This window comes from Otolemur garnettii, unplaced genomic scaffold, assembly GCF_000181295.1.
Source record: "Otolemur garnettii isolate 467f Iridium unplaced genomic scaffold, OtoGar3 scaffold00067, whole genome shotgun sequence".
NCBI lineage: Eukaryota > Metazoa > Chordata > Mammalia > Primates > Galagidae > Otolemur > Otolemur garnettii.
The window spans coordinates 1,058,408-1,083,392 of NW_003852462.1; the positions used below are offsets into that span (position 1 = coordinate 1,058,408).

The 24,985-nt window shown below is 55.6% G+C and overlaps 1 protein-coding gene across 1 annotated transcript in view; it reads left to right on the forward strand.

Moving 5' to 3' along the window:
* The window catches only part of SKI (SKI proto-oncogene), a gene marked incomplete at its 5' end in the record, with an annotated part of 67,260 nt that extends 43,064 nt beyond the window's left edge, over positions 1–24,196 (forward strand). The window contains 6 exons of the mRNA XM_023515140.1: positions 17,467–17,592; positions 17,748–17,863; positions 18,371–18,633; positions 18,852–19,144; positions 20,329–20,559; positions 20,843–24,196. Coding sequence (XP_023370908.1) covers positions 17,467–17,592; positions 17,748–17,863; positions 18,371–18,633; positions 18,852–19,144; positions 20,329–20,559; positions 20,843–21,031 — 1,218 coding nt within the window. The remainder of the gene's footprint in view (positions 1–17,466; positions 17,593–17,747; positions 17,864–18,370; positions 18,634–18,851; positions 19,145–20,328; positions 20,560–20,842) is intronic.
* Between the last annotated feature and the right edge of the window lie 789 nt (positions 24,197–24,985).

Sequence of the window (24,985 nt, forward strand, 5' to 3'; positions counted from 1 at the left end):
TGGATGTGGGTAGAGGCCAGTGCTGGCCTTGTGGGGCTGGGCCTGCTTTGTCTAAAGGCCTTTCCTCTCCTTCTGTAATTCTGAAATTCCTGGCTGCTCCCCTTGAGTGACCTGATGATTTTACCTGGAAAAGATGAAAAGCTTCTTTCCACATACCTCATTGCTGACACACTTGGGTGTCCCTTGAGCTTCTTCTCCTGGGTTCTGGAGTTGGAGGGTTCCTGGACCTCTCTAGCCCCCATTGTTTGTACCAGGCATCTGGAGCATTGGTTCCTTGGGCCCTGGCTGTGGGCCCACACTTGCACCACAGACAGCTGTCCTCTCCCTGTGTCCTCAAGGCAGGAAGGGCCAGGTCTCTTTGGGACTTTTTTGTAAGGTCCTGGGTCCCATTTATGAGGGCTCCCAGCTGTCCCACCTGGCACCTTGATCTGAGGAGCTAAAGCTCCCCAGGGAACTGTCACAGGCAGTCAGTTCTCTGGGTCTTCTGACCCTGCCACTGGCCTTTCCTCTGTGTCAGTCCCCTGTGGTTGGCAGCCTGAGGCCACCTGAGGAGAGCAGTGGGCCCAGCACAGCACCTCTGGGTACCCCACCCCACCCCCACTCCCCACTTCCTCCCTGGCCCTGCTCCCTGAGCCTGGGGGTGCTGGCTTCTCTCCCAGCCTCTGCCTGCTCCCCCAGGTTCTTGCTGAGGCCTCTCTGGGCTTGCCAAGAATGAGGGGAGCTAGGGGAGGGAATGTGGGAGCTGCTTCCTCTGTAGCAGCCCCAGCTGCTGCAGGCAGGCGGGGGTGGGGTGGCTGTGCCCCCTGCTTGCCAGCGAAGGGCGTGCCCAGCCCCAGACAGAAGCTACTTCATCCTCCTAGTTGGCCTGTGGCAGGTCCTCACTGTGGGGCAGCTCCCCCCACCTGAGAAACCAGGCTCAGTTTAAAGTAGGGTATGCTAAAGAGCAGGTGAACTCAGGCCCTTGTCCTCAGCCAGCCGCGCGCGTTTAGCTATTTAGGAGGAAATTGTGCAGTCGGGTGGGCGTAACTCTTGAATTCGCATAGCCCTTGCATGGGTCCAGTGTGTGCTGGGTAAGGTGCTTTCTGAGCATTAAGGCCCTCTGTGTGGGCCAGCACCACTGCTCAGAGCTGTAATATCAGTACTCTGGGAAGCCAAGGCTGGAGGACCCCTTGAGCTTAGGAGTTCAAGACCAGCCTGGGAAAGAGAGACCCCGTCTCTACTAGAAATAGAAAAATTATTTATTTTTTTATTTTTTTTTGAGACAGGAGCCTCAAGCTGTCCCCTTGGGTAGAGTGCTAGTGCTATGGCATCACAGCTCACAGCAACCTCCAACTCCTGGGCTCAAGCAAGTCTCCTGCCTCAGCCTCCCAAGTAGCTGGGACCACAGGCGCCCGCCACAACGCCCGGCTATTTTTTGGTTGCAGCCGTCATTGTTGTTTGGTGGGCTGGATTTGAACCCGCCACCTTGGGTTTACGTGGCTGGCGCCTCAGCCACTTGAGCCACAGGCGCCGAGCCAGAAATAGAAAAATTAATGGGGGGTGGTGCCTGTGGCTCAGTGAGTAGGGCACGGCCCCATATACTGAGAGTGGCGGGTTCGAACCTGGTCCCAGCCAAACTTCAACAAAAAAATAGCCCGGTGTTGTGGTGGAGCTGGAGTGGTATAACGCCATGGCACTCTACCAGAAGTGAGACTCTTGTCTCTTAAAAAAATAAAAATTTTTGAAAAGAAAATTTAATGTGATAATTAGCCAGGTGTGGTGGCCTACACGCCTATAGATAGATCTTGCTTCTAGGGAGGCTCAGGTGGGACGATTGCTTGGGCTGCAGTGAGTCATGGTCGAGCTACTCCAGCCTGGGTCACAGAGACAGACCCTATCTCTATAGTCACCCTCTAACCTGGAAGCGGGAGGCAGAGACTGCCCAGAGGTGTGGCCTGATGACCCCCTGCACCTACACACCTTGTAGGGAAACCCAGAGCAGCTGAGAGTACAGGGGAGGCTGAGCCATGCTGAGCTGAAAGGGAATGGGGGAGGCTGTGGCATCTGCATGGCTTTCTGAAGCCATGGACCCCACCCAGGAGGAGGACAGGAAGCTGTGGCCCAGGTTAGCAACAGGGCTCCCAGCCCCCAGCATGGGCTGTTGGTGGTACTTGCAAGGCTGGGTCAAGACCTCTGCCCCTGGTACAGTCCCAGTCGGACACACTGACACTGGTCCAGGCACATCCAGGCCCTTATGTGCCCTGTGCTTGAGCCACCTCATGCACTGGGAGGGGAGGCTGGGGTCCAGGCGGGTCTGGCCCACACACTCGCTAATAATGGTAGGCTGAAGCCATTCTGAGTGGGTGCCCAGCTGCGGGGTGGGGGTTGGGAGGTCGGGGGGGGGTCCCTTGGCTGTAGCACTGGGGTCTGGCTCACTGGCCAGTGCTGCATTGCTGGGGTGCTAAGGGCTGTGTCTATGAGGCCCAGGGAGCCATCTCCCAGGGAGACAAATGTTCATGCTGTCCTGCCTGTGTCTCAGGGTGCAGAGGGGCTGTGTCTGTGAGGTCCAGGGACCCAATCTTACAGGGGAACATGTTGACCCCATCCCGCATATGTCCAGGGGTCCTGCCATGGACCCAGCCGCTGTCCTTTTCCCTACCCCATGCCCAGCCCACCCAGAAGGACTGGGGCCTTTTTTGAGAGACAGGCCGTTTGTGTCAGGATGACAGGGAGGAAGGGACACGCCTCATGTCTCTGGGGTGACATCTCAGCGAGGTGTTGCTTTTGTGAGTTTGCTGGTGAGGAGCCAGGGGCTGTGCCACTGCCTATAGGGGGTTGGCAGTGCCTTCTTCTGCCTAGGCAGATGTTATGCCTCAGGCCATGGTCTATCCACGTCCAGCTTTGCCACCACAGTATGGAAGTCCAGGCCGAGCTGCTGAGTAGAAGGGGGAGGGCCATCTGCTGAGCCTAGGTGGTGGTCATTTCGGGCTCTGTGGAGAGCAGATGCTGGGTGTCAGTGGGAGGAGGCTTAGCAGACCTGCGGTCTGTCGGGGCAAGGTGGGGCCAGCCGCAGCTTCCCCTTCCTGGCGGGTGGCAGTGCTTGTCCACAGAGCTATGTGGGCCAAGTTGTCTTTAGTGGTCCAACGCCCCTACCCAGACCCCTTCTCTGCTTCGAGGTCCACATCTGCCATGGCCTTTGGGGACTCCGTTCTACTTGGCTATTCTGTGTCTGTGATGAGGACTAAGGCTCAGGGTCTGTCTCCTTTCCACATGCACCTGCTCTCATGACGGCCACCTCTGTGTGCAGAGATGGGGTCCCAGAGGCTCTCCCGCTCCTCAGCTGCCACCCCCAGTGCCTGTCTTGGGGCCCAAGCCCTGACATGGTCTCCTCCCTGAACCCTGACCCCAAACCCTGAGGTGCTGCTGTGTGGCCACCAGGTTCCCTGGCCTGGACCTTGCACACTGGGAAACTTTCATGGCATTGGCCACTCTCCCCTCGTGGGTCAGCGCAGCAGGGGCTGTTCTTGGGTTCACCTCTTCCTAATGGTCATCTCACAGAGACTTGAGGCCTAGTTGGGTAACTGCAGCTCTGCGTGAGAGACAGCCTGTCCAGAGGGGATCTGCTGCTGTGCTGGGTAGTGAGGTGTGCGTAATATGAGACTATGGTCCAACCCAGGCTTGGGCTGAGGCCCTGGTGGCAAAAGTGGCCATCATTGCCTTGCTGTGGTCCTCCTGGTCCTGTGTCCTTGGTGCAGCACAGAGATGAGTCCAGAACCCACATGTGTGCTTTCTCGGACATCTGGACTCAAATGGACCTTTCTAATGACACAGGCGAGGAACAGCTTTGTTTTACTTTTTAAGTTAACATAACAGAGCCCTTAGTTCATACTGAAATGAAGTTTCACATTATCTTATGTTTGGGCCCCAGAGGGTATTCCTGAGGCCTGTGGACAGCCTGTGGTGTGGTGTCAGTCTGGTTTGGAGGTGGTGTCGTGTGGCAGTTGGCTGCAAACCCGTCCCCATCTGTCTAGTAAATTTCCATCTCGCTTGACGTCAGCTGGCTTTTTGACATGCATTTGGAAGGTGTTAACAAATGGGTTTAAAACTCCTCCTTTGGAAGGTTTTTCTTAAACAGATTAGAAAATCCTGTCCAAGCTTTTGCAGCCATCAGGAGTGAGTGGTGGGAACCCTCACTAGGGTACCAGGTAGTGTGTCTCCAGGGTCCTGGGTAGCTTCCTCAGGGCTGTGCGCTCTGCGTATGCATGCTGGCACATCTCTGGTCCAGAAAAACCCTCAGCTTGTGTGTAGGCCTGACCTCCTTTCTGAGAAGCCCTTTGCCCTGATTTGTTTGGGGCCCGCATGCTCAGACATCAGCATACCCTCTTGCCATTTCCTGGAGCACTGGGGGTAGCCTTGCTGAAGATACCCTGGCCTACTCAGGTCAGAACCCAGGCCCCCCACGGCAGGTATAAGGGGAGAGTGTGTGGGGCCAGCCGTGTAGCTCAGATCCCTTGTCCAAACAGCAGGGAAAAAGTGCAGCATAAGCTACTCAGGTATAAACCTGAGCCCCTGTTCTGCCCTCCATTTCAACTTGTTGTGGGGTTTTTAGTTGCTATTTGACATCATTTTAAGTTAAGAAACATTAGAAATTTATTATTATAAGTTTTACCATTCATGTTTATATTGTGTAATATCTGTTTAAAATGCAAATGTAAGATCGTTTAACTCGCAGACTCACCAAAGTTGCACAATTCATATTTCGTACCCGAACATGTGTATGGATTTTGTCAGCAGGGCAGTGGAAACGCTGCACAAACCAGCTCAGCTGTTTGATTTTACTTCTTGTTACTGGCTGTTGTGGCCACACCCTCCCTGTACTTCCTGAGCGCCCGCCGAGCCCCAGGGGTTGTGGTGGCTGCCCTCCTTCCTGGCATACAGCCTCAGACGCTGGCGGACAGGGAAAGTAACTGACTGCAAAGGCCACGGGCCTCCCTGTGCACCTGCTTCTCAGATGCGTCACCTTTGCGGAAAGCCTGGTTTGAGGACGTGCCACAACCTCTCAGAGCCGTGAGCAGGCGGGGACATGACGCAGGGCTCTGTGAATGACTGGGGTAGCACTGGACAGGCGTGTTGTATGAGCCAACTCTGATCATTCACCTACTCTGCAGGACTTTTCCTTATGAAACAGAATGTTGTCAAGGCCGAGAGTGGCTGGTCACAACTATAGTCCCAGCCCTCTGGGAGGCTGAGGCAGGTGGATCTCTTGAGTCCAAGAGTTTGAGGTTGCTGTAAACTATCATGCCACCATGGTACTCAACCCAGGGTGACAGAGTGAGACTCTATCTTAAAAAAAAAAACGTGTTGTCAAAGATGAAATTGTCAAGAATCCCAAGTTGAGGACTGCAGAGCACTGCATGACTGCAAGGCCAGCTCTGGAGTATCCTGTCTTTGGATTGAAAAGTGAAGGAAGGGAGAGTTCCTGCCCACACCCTACAGCCCAGTCACCCGTGCCCAGGTATAGCCAGTTCTGTGTGGGACTCAGACTCAACTTTCCCCATTCTGTGTGGAGTTGGGGGATCCTCTTCCAGGTGGAGGCTACATGGGGATGTTTTTGTATAGATTTTAAGATGGGAAAGTGTTGGCCTTGGACAAGAGAAGTTTGCATTTGGAGAGAAATGGCAATCTCCAAATGTGCACGTAGCAGCATCTCCAGAGGGCAGTGGCAGCTGGGCTCCTTCTGGAGGTGGGCTGTGTGAGGGTCTGCCTGGCCCAGGGGGTGAGTGTGGGGCTTTCTGGCAAACACCTTCCCTCCCACCTGGGAGATCTCCCCTAAGGTGGGACAGGGATTGGGGGATGAAGGCCTTTGTCCACGGAGGGCTTCAAGGGATCCTCACCGGCACTAAGCACGTGGGCTGGCAGGGATCTTTAGAGTCAAGATCCCTCCCCCTACCAAATGCAGGTCTGTGGAGAGTCCCACAGAGGTCACATCCCTCCCTTCTGGGGATCTCTCAGGAGCGTCTCAAATCCTGGCCTCGGGATGGTGGATGTGCCTGGAAGGGGAGCTGCCTTCCCCTGGGGACAGGCCCAGGTTGGGTCCTTGATACCATGTGCTGGTAGGTGAGCTTCCTGCACGGCCCACTGCCAGGGCCCATAGCCCCTGCCCGCTCACTCACTGCTCTCAGGGCTGTATCTTTAAAAGTAGACATTCTAGGCTCAGCGGCTAAGGCGCCAGCCACATACACCTAAGGTGGCGGGTTCGAATCCCCAGCCCGGACCCACCAAACAACAATGACGGCTGCAACCAAAAAATAGCTGGGCGTTGTGGTGGGTGCCTGTGGTCCCAGCTACTTGGGAGGCTGAGGCAGGAGACTCGCTTGAGCCCAGGAGTTGGAGGTTGCTGTGAGCTGTGATGCCACGGCACTCTACCCAGGGGGACAGCTTGAGGCTCTGTCTCAAAAAAAAAAAAAAAAAAAGTAGACATTCTAGATTCCTAAGTCCACTTTTATTTTGAGATTAGGAATGAGAACATATTTTACAGTTGTTTTTCCTGTGGAAATGGTTGTTTTTAAAGACTTGTGGTTGTCCTTTGGATTGTTATTCTTTATTGGTGAGAGTGTGTGCATGGTGTGCATATGCATGTGTGTGCATCTGTTCATGGTGTGCATGTACGTGTGTGTGCATCTGTGTGTGGTGTGCATGTGCGTGTGTGGGCATCTGTTCACCATGTGCATGTGTGTGCATCTGTTCACGGTGTGCATGTGCCTGTGGTGTGCATATGCGTGTGTGTGCATCTGTGCATATGCATGTGTGTGTGTGCATCTGTTCATGGTGTGCATGTGCATATGCATGTGTGTGTGTATGGATGTGCATGTGTGTGCTGATGTGTGAACCAGTGTGCTTACTGGTGTATATGAACTGGTGTGCATGTGTGTCGGCATGTGTGTGCATACTGGTGTGTGTGAACCAATGTGCCTGCGCCTTTCTCAGCATGATGCTCTGGGCATCCTGGTGCGTGCCCTGTATCTTCTCTTGTCCTGAATGTCTCTGGCTGGTGCAGGGGCCCCTTCTGCTGTCCTGGGATAGGTTCTTGGTAGGGGTGGCCAGGGCTGAAGGTAGCTCTTGCTGAACCTGAGGTGGGGACCTTTGGCAGTCTGTTAGAGGTTGTGGCAGAGCCCTTAGGCTTGGGTGACAGTGGGAGGGGTGGGACTCTTTTTTCCTAGGCACCAACTTCTTTATTTTTGATCCTCTCTTGAAAACAAACTAGTGAGCCAACCCTGTGTATCCGATTCCTACACACATACTCGAGGGGTAGCTGTATAGGAAAGGGCTGCTGGCACAGAAGGGCTACCCCGCGCTGGGCCTGGGGCCTGGCTGGTTCTCCCAGCCCCTCACCAGTACTGTCACTGTGACCTTTGTGTGGCACTGAACCTGATGGGGAGACAGGGAAGTCAGACAAGTGAGAGGCTGTATTTTGTGTGAAAATATAAAATATTTTGTATTGGATGGCAGCTGGATGGCAGGTTTGGGCCATCCAGCTCTGGATGAGAAGGTGCCTGAGGGCACTGGGACACAGGGAGGCCCGGATGCACCTCAGGATGCAGGGTGGGAGCTCAGTTTATGCTGCTGCCTGCTGCCGGCCCCTCCCACCAGCGGTCACTGCAGGCTGCATGGGACCCCCTTGCCAGATGCTTCTCTCTTGAGATCAAACATGGCCCCAAACCGTCACTCTGCCAAGGCCACAAGAGGCACAAGAACAGAGTCTCCAGGAGGCCTTACTGCCCACAAGTCCCTCACCTGATGCACCTAGTGTCCACTGCTCATGGTTTCTGGACCATGCCTTCAGTGGAGGAGTCGTCTTCTCCAGCACGCTTGGTGGCAGCAGCGGCAAGTGGGGTCCTTGGGCCTGTGGCAGGTCCCTGGATGGAGTGTGCCTGAGCGCGGAGACCCCTCCTGTCGCAGGTGCTGGGGTCTCTGAGGGTGGACCAGGTGATGCAGCTCCTGTGATTGTAGGGGCAGGTGCAGGTGGACCCTAGGCGGTTAGTGGTATGGGGAGTATGGGCAGGGCCATGGTGCAAATGTGACTTGCAGTGGCCAGACTAACAGGACCTCCTGATGGGCGTGGGGGCTCGTGAAGAGCGCTTGGTGGGAGGAGAGGCCAGCTGAGATGAGGGCTGATCATGCGTTCAAGTGGAGGTGGCTGTCCAGATTCAGGTTCTGGAGGATTGGGGTGGATGCAGGTTGGCCACATGGTTACTCCTCGCAGGAGAGTGCCTCTCCCGACCTCCTTGTGTTTCTGGTTGTCTGGGATGAGCAAGAGTTCCAGACTGCAGGGACAGGAAGGCCAGCCCAGAGCTGTTGGGCCCATCTGAGCGAGATGTCTGCCTTTCCCTCGGGGCCAGGGAAGCTGACTCCTGCTTAGAGTCAGGGTCTTGCTGGCGGGAGGACGAGAAGGGCAGCGCCCATCCTGAGGAGCCTCTTCTGTCCAAGCCCCCACTGGCACCTGGGTGAGAGCTGGGCAGCCATGTGCAGCTGGACCTGGTCACATCTCTTGCTGTTTCATGAAACTCCCAGTTTGGCCTATTCTTCATGAATCAGCCTTCCAAGAACAGCCACCGCAGCCTCCCGCGCCACCTCTGTGTTCCGCATTTTCCTTTTCCTGCAGTGTTTCCTCTTTCTCTGTGTGGAAAGGCCCATGCGTCTCTGTTGACCACGGGTGAGGGTGGCAAGTGGCCAGGCCTCCATTACGGCTGCCCCTCCCACCAGCAAGTCATCACACTGGAATGTCTGTAGGGAGTGGCTGCAGGGACAGGATAGTAAAGATCCCTGCTCACCCCCACCCAGACAGCAGGGAGGACTGAAGCTGTCAGTCAGGGGCCTGCATGCAGACTTGTTCCTGGGGTCTTTCAGTCCATTCTCAACCCTTTTAATCACCTACCAAGAAAAAGACTGGTCTGATTCCCATGCCTTGTCCATTAGGGGCTTCTTCCTCACTCCCGATTCTGAGGATTATTTTGGCAGGCCACATGTCCATACCTCGGGCCTGGCCCCAGCACTGTGGTGGTTTGGGGTGGGTTGGTGGGTGGGGCATGAGCTCCTTGGCTCTGGGCATTGGCCACTGGTGGACACTTTGGACCCAGGCTGCAGGAGAGGCCATGGTGGGCGCACCCCTGCCTGGCAAGGTTGGGCAGTACAGGGAGGGCAGCTGGGGCCAGATGCAGCAAGTCCCTCACCAGTGGGTGTCCTGGCCTTACCCTCTCCTTCCGGCACCTTCTCCTCGCAGTTTGCTAGGCTTTGTTGGGGTCCGACAGATATACTGGCTCTGCTTCCCTTCTTGTGGGTGCTGGTCTCGGTACACAAGGCCTCGGCGCCACACCCACAAAGGCACATGTCACAGGTGCTGGTGAAGGTGGCTTGTCACTTTGTGGCACAGTCTGAGTGCCCAGGCCTCCACTGGGCAGCAGAAGGGGGCAGGCATAGGACCAGATGGCCGACTCAGTTTACCTAGAAAACTTAGCTTTTTTTTTTTTTTTTTTTCTTGGGCAGTTTTTTTGACTGGGGCTGGGTTTGAACCCGTACCTCCAGCATGGGGCCAGCGCCCTACTCCTTTGAGCCACTGGCACCACCCAGAAAACTTAGCTTTTTCCCTGAACAGCATCAGAGTAACAGCAAAGATGACCTATTTAAGTTAAAGAAAAATCAAAGTGAATCTTTAAAATTGGTATTTTCACCTCATTTTGGGGTTTAGGGTTGGCTTGCAAATTTAATCTGGTTCCCCTGCACCACAATAATCAGAAAATAGGTTAATTTAAGCATAATATGAGATGTGAATTATCATGTGTAAAATATTAATGGTACTTATAAAAATAGCTTTGTAATTTCTAGAACTGAAAAAAAAAAAACACCACAGCTCAAATCTTGAGCTGCTTCCCAAGTATGGGAATTTAGGGATTTACCTGGGGAAAATAGTTAATGCTTTCAGCAGGGAGTATTTACAGAGTGTCTGGTGTCCCCAAGACTGCACCTCACCACTTAGCCCCCTTGCCACACAATGACAGCAGGAGTTGTGTGGGGGACGCTTACCCTGCAGGGCTTCGCCAGGTCTGGGTTGCATTTGGCTCGTAGGGGCCGAGGAGGTGGACATCCCCCAGGTACTCACTCCCCTCAGTGGAGCAACCACAGTGCAGAGTTGGATTCTGGTAGAGGAGTGTGCCCAGGCCACAGCTGTCCTCAGGCCTTCATCCTGACTGGTAGGGATTGCTCTGTCCAGAGTCCTTCCCATCTGGGCTGGTCCTGGCACATGGGGGTATTGTCCACTTGGCTGACGGTGGGAGAGAGGAAGACCCTGTGCCTAGCAGTGCCCTCAGAGCTCTGCTGCTGGGGAGGGGTCAGGCCTGTGGCCTTTGGGGCAGAAGTGTTCCCCTGGGGCTGGCTTTTCAGGATGTAGGGCCTGTACGTGTAAGAGAGTATGCCTTGTGCAGAGCCTCTCCAGGAGGCAGTGCCAGAGGCCACGATCCCACAGTGTCCCCTCCTAGCCAGTGTGACATCAGGCGCCTTCAGCCCACAGAGCTTTCCTCAAATCTCTGGGGCAGCAGTGATAGGCACTGTGCCATCCAGCAGCCACTGTTCTCAGGGGCTTTGCAAATCAGTGTCCCTCAGGGTGGGGCTGGAGCTCCATGGGAGCGAGAACTCCAGCCGACACATCCCACTTGGGTCTCACTCACTGGTGGCTGGGATTTGCCATGGAAGATGTCAGAGCAGAGCTTTAGGGAAGAAACCACTGGTGGGCATGTGGAGGCATGTGGCCTCAGTGCAGTTGGCCACAGGCCTTGGAAGATTTGGCCATGGCTTGGGAACTTCATGTCAGCTCCCACTTCCAGCCTCTCTGGCTGGCACCCTGGAGTCCTGCAGCCACGTGAACGGGCCCACAGATGTGCTTCCCAGAGCTGCCCACATCTGTGCTGGGATCCCTTCCGGCATGGGGAGTGGGTCGCCATGGGCCTCCCTGTGGGGACAAGGCAGCTGTGTGATGTGGGCCATGCTGATTTTTTGTTCTCTTCTCACTTTGGCCTCGAGGGCTCCCTTATTTTCTATGTAGAAGGGACGCTCATACTGTGGGGCATGTCATGGTTTTCAGAGTCAACCTGGGAGCTCTGCAGCCTCCTCTCTCCCTGACAGGGTCTTCCAGAGCCTCCTTCCTGATGATATCTATGGGGCTTGGTCTGGCAACTTTGTGGGATTTGGCTGTTGTGACAGTCGTACCTGGGGTACACAATTGTCAGAAAGGACTGCTTCCATCCTTGGTGACATTGCCATGAGAAGCTTTTGTCTGCCCACCCCTGAGAGGTATGAAAACCACACAGCTGATGCTGGGTGCAGAGGGCACAGCTGCTCTCCACCAGGGCACCTGCCCAGAGCCCTTCTGCTCCAAGGACTGGGGAATCTCAGGGAGGCTGATTCAATAAGAACTTGCAAGTGTGTTTTTACTCTTCACCCAGAGTCTGGGATGATACAAATACTTGGTCATATCTCAGTTCTAAATTTGTAGCCACTTTCTAACTTGGAAATTTTACTTAGTAGTAGAATTCCATAATAAAAACTGCCTATTAAAAAAAGGAACTGTTTATTTTGAGACAGAGTTTCACTGTTGCCCTTGGTAGAATGCTGTGGTATCATAGCTCACAGCAACCTCAAACTCTTGGGCTCAAGCAATTCTCTTGCCTCAGCCTCCCAAGTAGCTGGGACTACAGGCACCCACCACACCACAACACCTGGCTAGTTTTAAAGTTGAGGTCTCACTCATGCTCAGGCTGGTCTCAAACCTGTGAGCTCAGGCGATCCACCCGCCTCAGCCTCCCAGAGTGCTAGGATTATATGTGTGAGCCCACCGCGCCCAGCTTTTTTGTTTGTTTGTTTCTAAATGAGGAAATAGATGCATTTTATTAAGAGTCCTAAATGTGGTTTTCATGTCAACATTTGTAACCCTAAAAGAATTCATATTACTTGGAAGATGTGTTTGTAGAGGGAGAATGTCTTAGTCTTCCAGCTGTGGCCAAGACAAGGTTTGCCTCACAACTGGGGTACCTAGGCCACTGTTTGTGTTAGTGGATCATAAGGAGATGTGGGACCTAGGAAGGTGGTATGGGGGCTGCAGTCCAGTCCTGGCTGTTGCCGGGAGAGGCCGCATTTTAAGCAGTGGGATTTGTCACAACGTGTGACTCCGCCCAGGTTGGCAGGAGTAGGTCACATGGGCCTCCTTGTGGTGCCTGCCCCCAGGATCAGCTTCAGGAAGTACTGGGCTCCTATGGAGGAGGGAGGCGTGTGGTGCCTGCTTTCTCCTTTCCTGGGTCTGGCTCTGGGCCCCCTGCTCAGCTGTTGGGGCGCGCATGAGTGCAGCCCCGTCCATCCCCCACTGGGCTGTGGCCAGGGCCACTTATCATGACTGCAGCTATGGCTCTGGCCAGTGTGGGGTCTCTGGGGGCTGTCGCTGCTCTGCCAGCCTGCTGCTGCCTGTGTTCTTGTGTCCCCAGCAGCACTCGTGCTCCTGGGGACCAGGCTGGCCTGCTGGTCCCCTGGCACTGACAGCTGGCTTGGGGTCTGCACCAGGCAGCGCCGCTGGGCAGGCATACCTTTCTGGTATGGAGACTGCTGGGGAGCACAGCTGCCTCAGGGCCAAGGCTGCCTATGCCCTGTGTGATGCCCCTGGTGATGAGGACCAGGATGTGCCCTAAACCAGGAGTTGTAGAGGGATGCCAGAGGGTCTCCTTGGCTTCCAGACCTGGGAACATCCTGGCATCTCATGGTCTGTCTGCACAGGCATGGTGGCCCTCCTCTGGTTGCTAAGGTGCCCGCCAACCCTGAGGTGCCCACTGGACTCCTGGCGTCCACCCTGACTTCTGTTCTGAGGGCTGTGTATCAGTGAAACCAGCAAACAGTCACCTTGGGAATTTGGTTTTCAACCAATAATTCATTCGTACGTTTTTGTTTTTAAATAAATGTTTTTTAGGTAACGGGTTTACTGAGATGTTATTTACATACTATGAAATCTTTTTCTTGCAGAGAGTATACCTTAACGGCTTAGTATCTGCAGCTATTATTCATCATCATCTCATTCTGTGACATGTTTGTCACCCCCCCCAAAACCCTGTGTGCAGTAGCTGCCACACCCCAGGCCCCCTGGGTGTGCCTGTTCTCGACCTTCCATGAAGGCAGGACCATGACCTTGGGGCGCATGGCTCTCTGTGTCTGGCTTCTCCCACTGAGCATGAGTCTCCGAGGGCTGCCCATGTCAGCTGCTTCCCTCGCCCTCCAGGGAACCCATAAACCACATGAGCTGCTCATTTGTAGTTGATGGGCACTCGGTCTGTTTACCCCCTGAGAAAGCGGGGTGTTATGTGGACATAGTGTTCAGTGACCATGCGTTGAGTTGCTGGGTCATATAATTCCTTTTCTAGAGCCCAAATAGAGTGCCGTGGTAGCATCCTGGCTCCCTGTCAGCATCATGGCTAACATTTTGCATTGTCCACTTGGATAAGTGACAGCCATCTCCACATGCGTGAGGTGGTAGGCGGACTGTGACCGAGTGGGGATGCTAGCCTAGTCGTGGGCACATGGTCACAGGCACTGACCCCTGCTCCTCCCTGCAGTAGGCGTAGCCCTGGTCTCCCACCTGGCCAGCTCAGGAGCATGTGGGTCATGGCTGTGGAGCTGGACAGTGGAGCCCTGCTTCAGACTGTGTCCATGCTGTGGCCCTCAGGGAGGCCAAGGCCTGTTTGAGGCCTGGGTTTGGTGTCCACAGCTGCAGCTGCCATGCGCTTGGAGGTGGGTCCATACTGATCCTACCACCTGACTGATGGGACTCACTCTTTGGTGATAAATGAGCAGCACAGAGGTGTTGTCTGAGGTGGGCTGGCCGCTTCCCTGCCAGCTGCTGGGGTCTCCTTGGCATCTAGACCATATCCTTGGGGTACCCCCAGCACTACCCACAAGCTCCTCCCCGGAGATTCTCCACAGGGGCCTGTCCCTGCGCCTTTGACTCCTGGGCGACCCTGAGTGGGTGTGTTGGTTTTTATTGGGCCACATGTGTGGCTGTGTTTTGTCTTGCTTTGGGGTCTGTGAACCATTGGTCAAGGTTGACACAAGTCCTTGTCCAGGGGGCAGAGGCAGTAACCAATCGTAACACTGAACTACCTGGGAATGGGAGGGATCTTGGTTTGGGGGCCACTATTCACATCTGGTTAGTAATGAAACAGAAATGAGCTAGGTGGATGAAGGTACTACCCAGAGCTGCAGGCTGAGGCTGCCTCAGGGTTCTGTCTGTGTCCCCCTCATGTGGGCCTGCAGGGAGCAGTGCCCTGCCTGAGACTTCATTGTCCCAGGTGGGTCTATGGGAAGTGTAGATGTGTCTTCGCCTGTCTTGTAGTCACTTGGCCCTCATGAGCAGATTGTGTGACCCATTGCTTACCTTGGTCTTGGGTACTGGCGCTCTACTGTGAGGTGTGAGCCTCCTGAGAGGTGGGTGGGGGAGTGGCCTCTCTTGCTCTGAGCACCCACCATGCAGTGTCAGGAAAAGGTCTTCAGGGTCCTCCTGCCAGCTTTCCTCTGACCCTGGCTCCTTGCAGGCTTGGGATCGGGCCCTTAGATGTTGCTCCCACGCTTCAAGTCCCTGGTCTTGGTGGCTCCCTTAGAGCTCAGGCTTCCTTTCAACTTCCCAGGTGCTGGCCTTGGCAGAGGGCAGGACCGCCCCAGGGAGTGCAGGGCCACTCCTTCAGAGCTGTATGCCCTGTGGGTTTATCCAGCTTTGCTCTTTGTTTGAGTAGGGCTGGTGGGATGCAAGGCTCTAGGGGAAGCACAGCCTGTGGCATGTGGACCCTGCTGTGGTCTGGAGGGTCAAGGTGGCCCAGGCAGCCACCCCAAGCCCATGTCCAGCCCAGCTCTGTATTGCCAGTGTCTGTCTGTGTCTGATGGCCATCATGTCCTTGTGCCTCTGTGTCCACCCTCAGCCCAGGTCACTGGGGGGGGGGGGTGTTCGAGGATTGGTCTTGGAAGGTGGAATAGATCTTTCTGGAGAATCTTTGCTGAGCTCATAGTAACCCCACAAGGAGTTTGCACAGCTCACCTGTGGCAGCGTGCAGGGGCCGGCCAGTCTGGTGGGCCCTTGCTCTGCTCTAGGGCCACTGCATGGTGGACAGGAGTCTCCTGGGGCCGTTGTCTTTGCTCCGTCACAGGGCACTGGGTGTTCATAACCTACCTCTGCCCCTGTATCCTGCCCACGCTCTGGCCTTGTCGCTTTGGTGTCTGGGGCCAGAGCTGCCTCCTGCCTTGGCCTGTAGGCCTTTGGAGCTGGTTTTGAGGATGTAGGAAGGGTCAGAAACCAGAGGCAGCTAGTCTGGACCCCACTCAGGGTACAGATGCTGCAGTTTTGTTGCGGGCACAGCTTTGTCCCAGCTGTCTGCCCTGCTGGCAATAGGGGCCTCCCAGGCCTAGAGGGGGTCTTCTTCCTGGGCTAATACCACTCAGGTGGAGGGCATTCCCTCGGGCCCACGGGGCCATGCATCTTCCCTGTTTGGCAACTTCCTCTTCATGCTGTTCAGGAGACCCATGGACTCAAGAGCCCCATCCCTGGGAACCAGCTGCGCTTGATGCATGGGGCTGAGGACCAGGAGACCCTCCCCACCCTAGAGGTGGAACTCGCGGGCGCTGGGTGGGGTGCGAAGCCCAACACACCACGCCTCTCTTCTCCAGAGTCTGCATGGGTCCCAGGGACAGGGAGCTGCCCTTCCTGAACATGCCTCCCTGCCACCATACTGGGCAAGTAAGTGCGGGCAGGCCTGCCTGTCCGCCAGCCGCATCTGCAGTGGCTCTGGGTCTCCTTGGGCATCCTGAGGTGGTTGCATCCCTGAAACTGGAGGCATCTGATGCTTACACACACACACACACACACACACCCCCCAGGTCTCTGAGGTTTCTCAGATTCAGCAGCAGACGGTGCAGGGCTGTGGCTTTTCTCTGAACTGGCTTCCTTTCCACGCCTGCCACAGCCGCTGCTCTGGCAGGAAGCTCCACCCTGGGGCTGGTGTCCCCAGCCAGCCCTCTGCACTACCCCGGGGATCCCACCTTCCCTGCCAGGCACAGGCATGGCCTCTGTGGTCAGGGCTGTGCCAGACGTCACTGAGACCTGCTTCCCCTGTGTGTTTAGTGTCTGGGCCGAGCATCGGTTGACCTAAAAGTTCCCCAGAGCAGGCAGCTGCCCCCACCCACCATGGCCTCCTTGCCAGGGTCTGGGCGTCCTTGGTCAGCTGCCCACTCCGGGCCCCATTCCCTGCATCTGGGTCCCTGAGGGGCTGTAGCCTCGCAGGCCGGGTGGTGTGTGCTGTGCACTTGGCCCCTCTTCTGGGGGAGGCCAAGGGCTATGGTGGGACCTTTCCCTAGGATCTAGGCTGTCCCTGTGTCTTCAGCTTTATGATGAAAACCCTGTTATTTTTGGTGGCGTGGGGCCAGTACAGCCTTTTCTCCAAGGAGCCGCATTTCCTTACTCTGCCCGCCAGGCTGTCTGGCTGGTGACGAGAGGGCCACCACTTTCACAGTTTGCTCCTCAGGCACCCCAGGAGGATGAATGGGCCCCCACCCTGCAGAGGGCTCTGTGCCCATACCTCAGAGGCTCGCCTGCATTGGTGCTGCAGACCCTGGCACAGCTGCCCTAGGGGCCTCCCTGCTGTCTTGTGGGGCTTGGGGGAGGGTCCGTCTTGCAAAGATCCTTCTGGTTTTGATTGGGGACAGATTTTGTGTCCGGATTGCATCATGTAGGTGGACAACTCAGGGATCTGGAGTTGGTGGGGGTGTGCTTTTCCCATTGCACCGTCCATCCTGAAGGGCTATAGTGCCTGCTGGGCACAGCACTGTGCCCCTAGGCCAGGCCGAGTGGCTCTGGTTCATCCCATGGCAGAATTGGTGAGAAGGAATAGCTAATGTGGCAGCACCCATGGAGCTGGCTCACTTGGGGTGGTCTATAGCAGGGCTGTGGACGTGCCCCCCTCCCTATGTAGCCTGCCCTTAGACCCCACAGGTGACTATCAAGCCTCTGGTGCATGCAGCAGCCTCTCCTGGGCCTTCCCAAGCTGGACTACTCAGCTCTCAGCCCCAGCACTGTCCCTGGCAAGAACAGGCTCAGATCTGAAATAGCGATCTGAAGGAATGAGGATGGGGGTGCCGGTCAGGCAGAGTGCTGCAGATAAGCAGGGCAGGTCTGCACAGCTGTAGGGTGAGGTCACAGTGTAATAGCCCCACAAACTGCACAGCAGCAACTGCTTTCTTCAAGGTGGCCCTCAGCAGTGTCCAGCTACCTCCTTGTGTATGGCCCAAGCAGCCCTTGTGGCCCATCGGTGCTCAGAGAGCCAGGTCTGTGACTGGGCTGTGCCAGGCGACTGACAGTCTGCCTTTGGTGCCCCCAGGGCCCAGAGACACCAACAGGGTCTTTTGTGTTGATCACAGGTTTCTTCTGAGCCCCCGGCCTCCATAAGACCCCAAACAGATGACACCTCTCCCCAGTCCCCTGCGCCTTCTGAGAAGGACAAGCAGTCGAGCTGGCTGCGGACCTTGGCTGGCTCCTCCAACAAGGTGCTGCAAGGGGCCTGTGTGGGGTCCTTGGGGAGGTGGGCGCTGGGCTCTTGGAGCCCATGCCGTGGCTGGGTGCTGGGCCAGGCCCAGCCTCAGGGGCATGAAGTGCCTTGTTTTTCTGCCAGTCATTCACACAGGTGACTCTTTCTCGACAGAGCCTTGGCTGTGTCCACCCTCGCCAGCGCCTCTCCGCTTTCCGACCCTGGTCCCCTGCAGTTTCGACAAGTGAAAAAGAGCTCTCCCCACACCTCCCAGCCTTGATCCGAGACAGGTGAGCGGTCACACGTGGGCTTTCAGAATCAGAGGTACTGCCATTGTGTGTTGTGTCTGTGTGACACACCAGTGTGTTTGCAGGCCAGGTGCCTAGACTGGCATCATTTTTACTGAGACTGTCTTGGAGTGCTGCCTCATTTGGTTGGCATCAGAGTGAACACATCTGGAGCTTTCTATGGTGTTTTTGTGTGTAGAGTTGTTGCCTTATGTGGGGCCCTGTATATCAGGTGCGTCCTCTTGTGGGTGTGGTGGCTACTCGTGTCCCACCCTGCCAGGGCACCTGGCTGGCAGAAAACATTTATGGATTCCTAGTCATTGAAAACTTGATGTGAAGATTTCGAGTTGGGAGGGAAAGTACTTCTACCACAACCCTTTAGAGGGAGCATGTTCTGTGCGGGGTCTGTGGTGCTGAGCATATGTGGTACTGGGTACCAGGTGGCTCCAGGTGTTGGGTTGGAGCTGGTGGGTAGAGCTGTCCCTGCTGACACACCTGCTCCTCCCCCAGCTTTTACTCCTACAAGAGCTTTGAGACAGCCGTGGCCCCCAACGTGGCCCTTGCACCGCCAGCCCAGCAGAAAGTTGTGAACAGCTCCCCATGTGCCACTGTCGTCTCCCGGGCTCCTGAGCCTCTCACCACTTGCATCCAGCCACGGAAGCGGAAGCTGACCGTGGACACACCTGGAGGTCCAGAGATGCTGGCGCCTGGAGCCGCCCCAGAGGAGGACAAGGACTCAGAGGCTGAGGTTGAAGTTGAAAGCAGAGAGGAATGTAAGTGTGAGTTGATTTCCTTTTCTATTCCCTGTGGGAATCGGTGTGGCAGTGGCACTGGCTGGAGGGACTAGGGGGTACCTGGGGCCCAGCACACCTTCGGGCAGAGTCTTCTTGCCCCAGCATTCCCCAGGTCCCCTTGGAAGCGCCCGCGAGTCTCTGCTGCAGGAGCTCCTGGCGCTTGTGTAACGTAGTCTCTGTCTCTGCTTGTTCCTCAGTTACCTCCTCCTTGTCCTCGCTCTCTTCCCCGTCCTTTACCTCATCCAGCTCTGCCAAGGACCTGAGCTCCCCGGGCGTACATGCCCTGCCCTCGGCCGCTCCGGATGCTGCGGCCCATGCCGAAGCCCCCAGTGGGCTGGAGGCGGAGCTGGAACACCTGCGGCAGGCCCTGGAGGGTGGCCTGGACACCAAGGAAGCCAAAGAGAAGTTCCTGCACGAGGTGGTCAAGATGCGTGTGAAGCAAGAGGAAAAACTCAACGCGGCCCTGCAGGCCAAGCGTAGCCTCCACCAGGTGAGCCATGCAGCCCCTCCTGGATACCCTACTACTCGTGAGCCCTGCATGGCTCTGCCTAGGGTGACCCCTTGATCCTTTTGAGGAGCAGAGCCCCCCTGGGTGTCCAGAGTGGGCCCTGCAGTTTGCTTGAGCACAGCCCTCCCCGTTGAGGCCCCACACGACACATCACACGCCCTGCACCGCAGCCTACTAGGGAAGCAGGTATGTCCCTCTGACATGATGGAGACTGGGCTAGGAGCAGCTGTGCTGAGATGACTCTGTGGTCTGTGTGCAGGAGTGGACGCTCAGATGCTCACCAGCAAGGCCTGGCATCCACAGAGTATGGACTGAGGGTGCACTTCTCAGCTTTGTGTTCTAGAAAGTGGTTACCACCAGGCCTCCTAAGCCAGAAGGAACAGGCTTGGCACACACGGATGGACACGCGCACAGAAATGCATGCACGTGGCCCCACCTGCACACGCTGCCTCCCCAGGCCCTGCCTCCAAGTTTCCCGTGCGACAGCCTTGGGGCCTGTGCCTCCTTAGGCTGCTGTGAGGAGTGTGCTATTCACAGTTGGTGGAGGGGGGGTGTGTTTGTGGGCGGCTGGGCCTTCACCGGGCAAGCCCAGCAACTCAGCATTGCTGAATTCACACCTCCCAGTGTCTAGCAGCTCCAGGCCAGCTCCCCCCGGGCGTGGGCTTTAGCACAACATGGCCCTGCAGCCCTCAGAGCTGCAGGGTTCAGACTGCTCCCCGAGGTGTGAGTCCCGGCAAGACTGCTGGCCTGTTGTCTTGGTTCTGGTTGGAGGTGTGATTTCCCACATGCATATTCATGAAGCGTGTTTACAGCACAGGGTGTGAGTCACACGGTATTTTAGCAAGTAGGGGATGGGCTCATAGGCACCAAGGCCGATATGTGTCTCCAGCTGGTTGCGTGGGGATACCCTGGGCCCTCACATGGTGGGATGTCTGGGTCCCCATTGATGGGATCCAGCACAAGTGTGGCTTCTGCCCTCTAAGGGGGACATGGCCTTTGCAGCTGGGGGCAGGAGGTGAGTAGAGGCCCACTGCAGCCTGGAGGGTGGTAGACTGAGGCCAGACTCTGCCCAGGCTAGCAGCTGTGGTCTGGGAAGAGCCACTGGCCTTTGGCAGGCGAGGGCGCTGGGACCCACTGGGCAGTGACCCTGACCTGTCGGCCCCCAGGAGCTGGAGTTCCTGCGTGTAGCCAAGAAGGAAAAGCTGCGGGAGGCCACGGAGGCCAAGCGCAACCTGCGGAAGGAGATCGAGCGTCTGCGGGCAGAGAATGAGAAGAAGATGAAGGAGGCCAATGAGTCGCGCATGCGCCTGAAGCGGGAGCTGGAGCAGGCGCGGCAGATCCGGGTGTGCGACAAGGGCTGCGAGGCGGGCCGCCTGCGCGCCAAGTACTCAGCCCAGGTGTGTGGGGCAGAGGGCAGCAGAGCAGTGGGTCGGTGGGGCCCAGATTCTTGGGCGGACTCCAGCTCAGGGCCCGGCACTGGGCCTGTGCTCTATGTGTCTGGGGAAGAACTGGGGCCAGACCCCAGGTGTACACCCGGAGGGGCAGGGTGGGAGCGGGTCTGCTCATAGGGAGAGGAGAGGAGTGGGGTGAGTGCACTGTCCCGTATCCTGGCGGGTAGAGGATGGACAGTTCAATGAGCGAACGCCGGCTGGGTCGTTGACCACACAGTGTCCTTTTCAGATCGAAGACCTGCAGGTGAAGCTGCAGCATGCAGAGGCCGACCGGGAGCAGCTGCGGGCTGACCTGCTGCGGGAGCGCGAGGCCCGTGAGCACCTGGAGAAGGTGGTGAAGGAGCTGCAGGAGCAGCTGTGGCCGCGGCCCCGCACCGAGGCCACGGGCAGCGAGGGCAGCGCCGAGTTGGAGCCGTAGCGGAGCCTCTGCCTGCTCCATGCGGCATTGACAACCGCGGGTGCAGGAGGAGCGTGGCGGGTGCCGCCCCGGCCACCCTGCGGCCCACACAGCACAAAGTCTTACTGTGCCTATTACCAAGCGAGTGTTTGTAACCACATACTTTGGAATCCACTGCAAAATTTTATACTGGCCAAGTTTGAGTGAGCGAGCCATGTCCCCCGCTACAGCCGGGACGGGGCCAGCTCAGCGACTTCTGGCAGGTTCTCTGCTTGCTAGAACGTTCTAACATTTACATTTTTGTTATAAGCTATTTAAAACCAATAAGGAGACTTGACATTCAGAAAATCAACAAGTTTTTTAATGACTAACTTTTAAAAGCCCCAACACATGACGCCATCTGAAGACCCGAGATGGAGTGGGGGTGGCGCTGCCCCCTCCCTGCCGGGGAAGCCATCACAGCTCATCTGAGCCCGCGGCTGCGTGAGGACAGCAGGGGTTTTTCTTCAGAGTCTATTTTTTCAGCGACAAGGACCCAGGTCTTCCTGCTGCTGCCAGGAAGAGTAGGGACAGTGCCGCGTGCTAGATGAGCCCAAACACTGCCCGCCTTACCGACACCCACCCCGCCCGCCACGTTGCCGTGGACGTCGGCCCTGCACCGCGGGCACCAGGAAAGGCAGAGCTTGCAGGGGCCCCTCGGCTCTGCGCCCAGGCTCTGTCCTTGCCCCTCCACCACGGGCCCTGACCTGCGTCCAGCGGTATGGTCACCGGGCACACCCTCAGCCCCTCCAGAACATGCGCTGCTTGACCACAGCGCCCTGTTCAGCTCCGTGAACATCGCTCCTTTTGTGTGGGACTGAGGCTGCAGCATTGGAACAAAACACAGCATTACTTCACTTTTTCTTTTTTTTGTTTGTTCGTTCATTTTAAACGTATATTTAGAACTGCACTTTGTCAAAAATCTTCCCTTTTTATTCCCCAGTTAACTGAGGTTTTTACCAATTTATAGAGCAGTTCAAATCCTAAGTGCTCGCGTGCTTAGAAATCCCCTCTGGTGCTTGGTTGAACAAGGGAATCACAAGAAAATGAAAATGCAAAAACTGAACTTTGGGGGTCGTTCTGTGCCTTCCACCATCTTGTACAGCAAATCCTGACTCTCCTGTCTTTTTACCCCCAAAATATCTGTCTTCAGTAGCGACTGAATCTGCCACTATCAAAATAAGTTCCTTGCGTTTATTCCAAATAATCTCGTTTACTCTTCACTGTTTATGCAAATTATATAAGGTTTCTTATGCCCAAGCTTGAAAAATGATTTTCCAGTAGACAAGAGGCGGCTACCCATCCTAAAATTATGGTATTTATTTGCGTAAGAAAGATCTTACAGGAATTCTTTGCTTGAATCGTCCACACATCCACACACCCTCGCAGCTGCGAGCACTGAGGAAGATGGGCGTGTGCAGGTACAGACGGCCTCCAGGGTCCTCGATGCCGGCAACCAGCAAAGACCGGAGACTGCCATGCCCTCATGTGTGGTGACAAAATCGTTTGTGGGGTTTTGCCCTTAGTTTACTGAGGGGGTCCTGGTGGCTGTGGACCCTCCCTTCTAAAGTGCAATGCAAAAGGGACATCATGTATATGCAGCGTTTGTTTGGAGATTTTTTCTTTTTCTTTTGTTTTTCTTTTGCAGTTATTGAATATGTATGCATGGGATTTACACCTCTGCCGTAGGTAGACCCGTCCATGGGCATTATTACTGTGTCTTGTAAAGGGTCGGTCATGCAACATGCAGAATGCTGTTTTTAGCCTTGTTTTACCAGTTGTGTTTTTTCAGTCATTTCTTTAAGGGAAACTAAATGATTTAGCTGGAGCAAAGCTTTACGTGTGTTGGCTTCTGTGTGGCTGTCCTGTGTCCCAAGTCTAAACTCAGTGAGGTCCAGGCCCTGCCCAGGGCTGCCAGGCTTGCCCCCAGCCACCTTGGAGTTTTCAGGCCCCAGAGAAAGATGGACTTTGCACATCACCTCATCCTCCTTCCTAGGGGTCGCTGTCAGGTCTACACCTCCACCTGCCCACTTTGTCCCAAGTGTCTTTGGAAAAAGCCTGTGTCTGCAGTGGTGACTCTTCCCCAACAGCCAAGTGGGTTCAGTCTTGGAGAGGTCCAGATAGTGTCACCATTCACTCACCTGAGCTTGCCCTCCCTGTGGGTTCCTTGGCCCTGGCCAGTTTCCCTCCACTAGGGCCCTGTGGGATTACCGGGAGCCTTCCTGGGCAGTTCCCTGCTGCTTCAGTGTGGGCTCACTTGAGTCTTTTCCCTGGGTGAGCCTGGGGCCATGGAGGGTTCCTGGCGGCTTCCATCCTCAGCCAGTCTTGATGGACAGCTCTGGAAAAGGGTGTCCCCAGGCTCCAAGGGGCACACCTGGCTTCTCTGAGGTGCAGCTGCAAGTCACTTTCTTTCCAGAACAAGGGAGAAGAGATCATTCAGCAGGCCTCTGGCCCCTGTGCGTAAAAACTACCATCTGGTTGATTGTGTGGTCAGTTTCATTACTCATTTCTATACTGAAAGGTTTTTAACGAAGGGAAAAAAACAACAGCAATAACATTCATATCCATGGAGCAGCTAACTCGTAATACCTGCTTTTCGTACAGAACTAGCCAATGTAAAAACAATTAACGTGTAAATACTTTTTTTTTTTTTCATTTTACACCGTTGTATTATACGTGTATATGGTGGTTCCTTTTTTCAGAAACTCTTTTCTTACCTGATAGTTGTCTTGTTTTCTGGGCTGTTTTTAACTGAGGAAAAATAAATGCTCATCTGCCAGAGGGGATGGAGAAACCCCCTTGGCCAGTTTCCGTGCGCCATGTCCTCCCTGCGGGTGCTGAGCGCCAGCTGCGCGGATTCTCCCATCAGGTTGGGCCTCTCTCTCTCTCCCGACCCTGTCCACAATCCACCAGGGTCAGGGGACATGTTTTTGTTCTTGCTTTAAGGCAGGAGTCACAAATGACTTTTTTGTTTGCAATTAAGGAAAAAAACCCGCCTCTACCTTTATCAGCACCCGGAGCCCCCTGCACCCGTCCCTGCGTCCTATGCTGCTGCTAATGACAATATGATGGCTTACTCTGCTACTCGAAAACTATTTTTATGTAATTAATGTATGCTTTCTTGTTTATAAATGCCTGATTTAAAAAGAAAAAAAAAAGAAAAAGCTTGGCATATTTATCTATTTCGCTGTGTACCTGTTAGTCCTTTTGCCCCACCCCCCAGCAGATGACATTGTACAATAAAGGACTTTGCGAGTACCATGGGATGGCCATGCGTGTGCCCCCACTCCTCAGGCAGGGTGGCTGACTCCAGGGTCAGCTTGGGGAGGGTGTGAAGGCAGGAGGAAGGATGGCCACTATGCCACTATCTGCAGGTAAGCTCATGGGCCTGGCCTTCACTGAGCCCATGTGGACAAAGAGTACAGGTAGCCACACCAGTGGCCATGCCAGCCCGGGTACCTTCTGTCCACCTGTTTCCCTCCAGGCTGGCTGAGGCCACAGAGGTTTTGTTCACATTTTGTAGGGCTTGGATCCTCTCCTCAGAGCCATGGACATTAGCTGCAGCCCCTCAGCCTGGGGGAAGGAAACTCCTCAGCAGGACCTCCACGGGGGTCTTCTCCCCAAGGATAGGAGACCTGCCCCTCGAGGTGGATTGTCAGCTCCCTGGCACTCATGCCATTTAACCAGGAGGCCAGTTGGCATGTGAGCCTTGGACCCCCCTCCTTGCCTGACCTAGGAAGGCCCCATTCCCTGTTCAGTGGGGGAGGAGCCCTCCCGTCATGTGCCATGTGGGGACTACACTACCCTGCCCTTCCTCACTGCTGTCCAGAAGGACTCACAACCGCTAGGGAGCCCTGGGGAGGCTCTGGGCCAGATAGGGCCCCACTCCAACCTGGAAATCTTGGATACTGGGATGGGGAGGACAGTGGGCCAGGG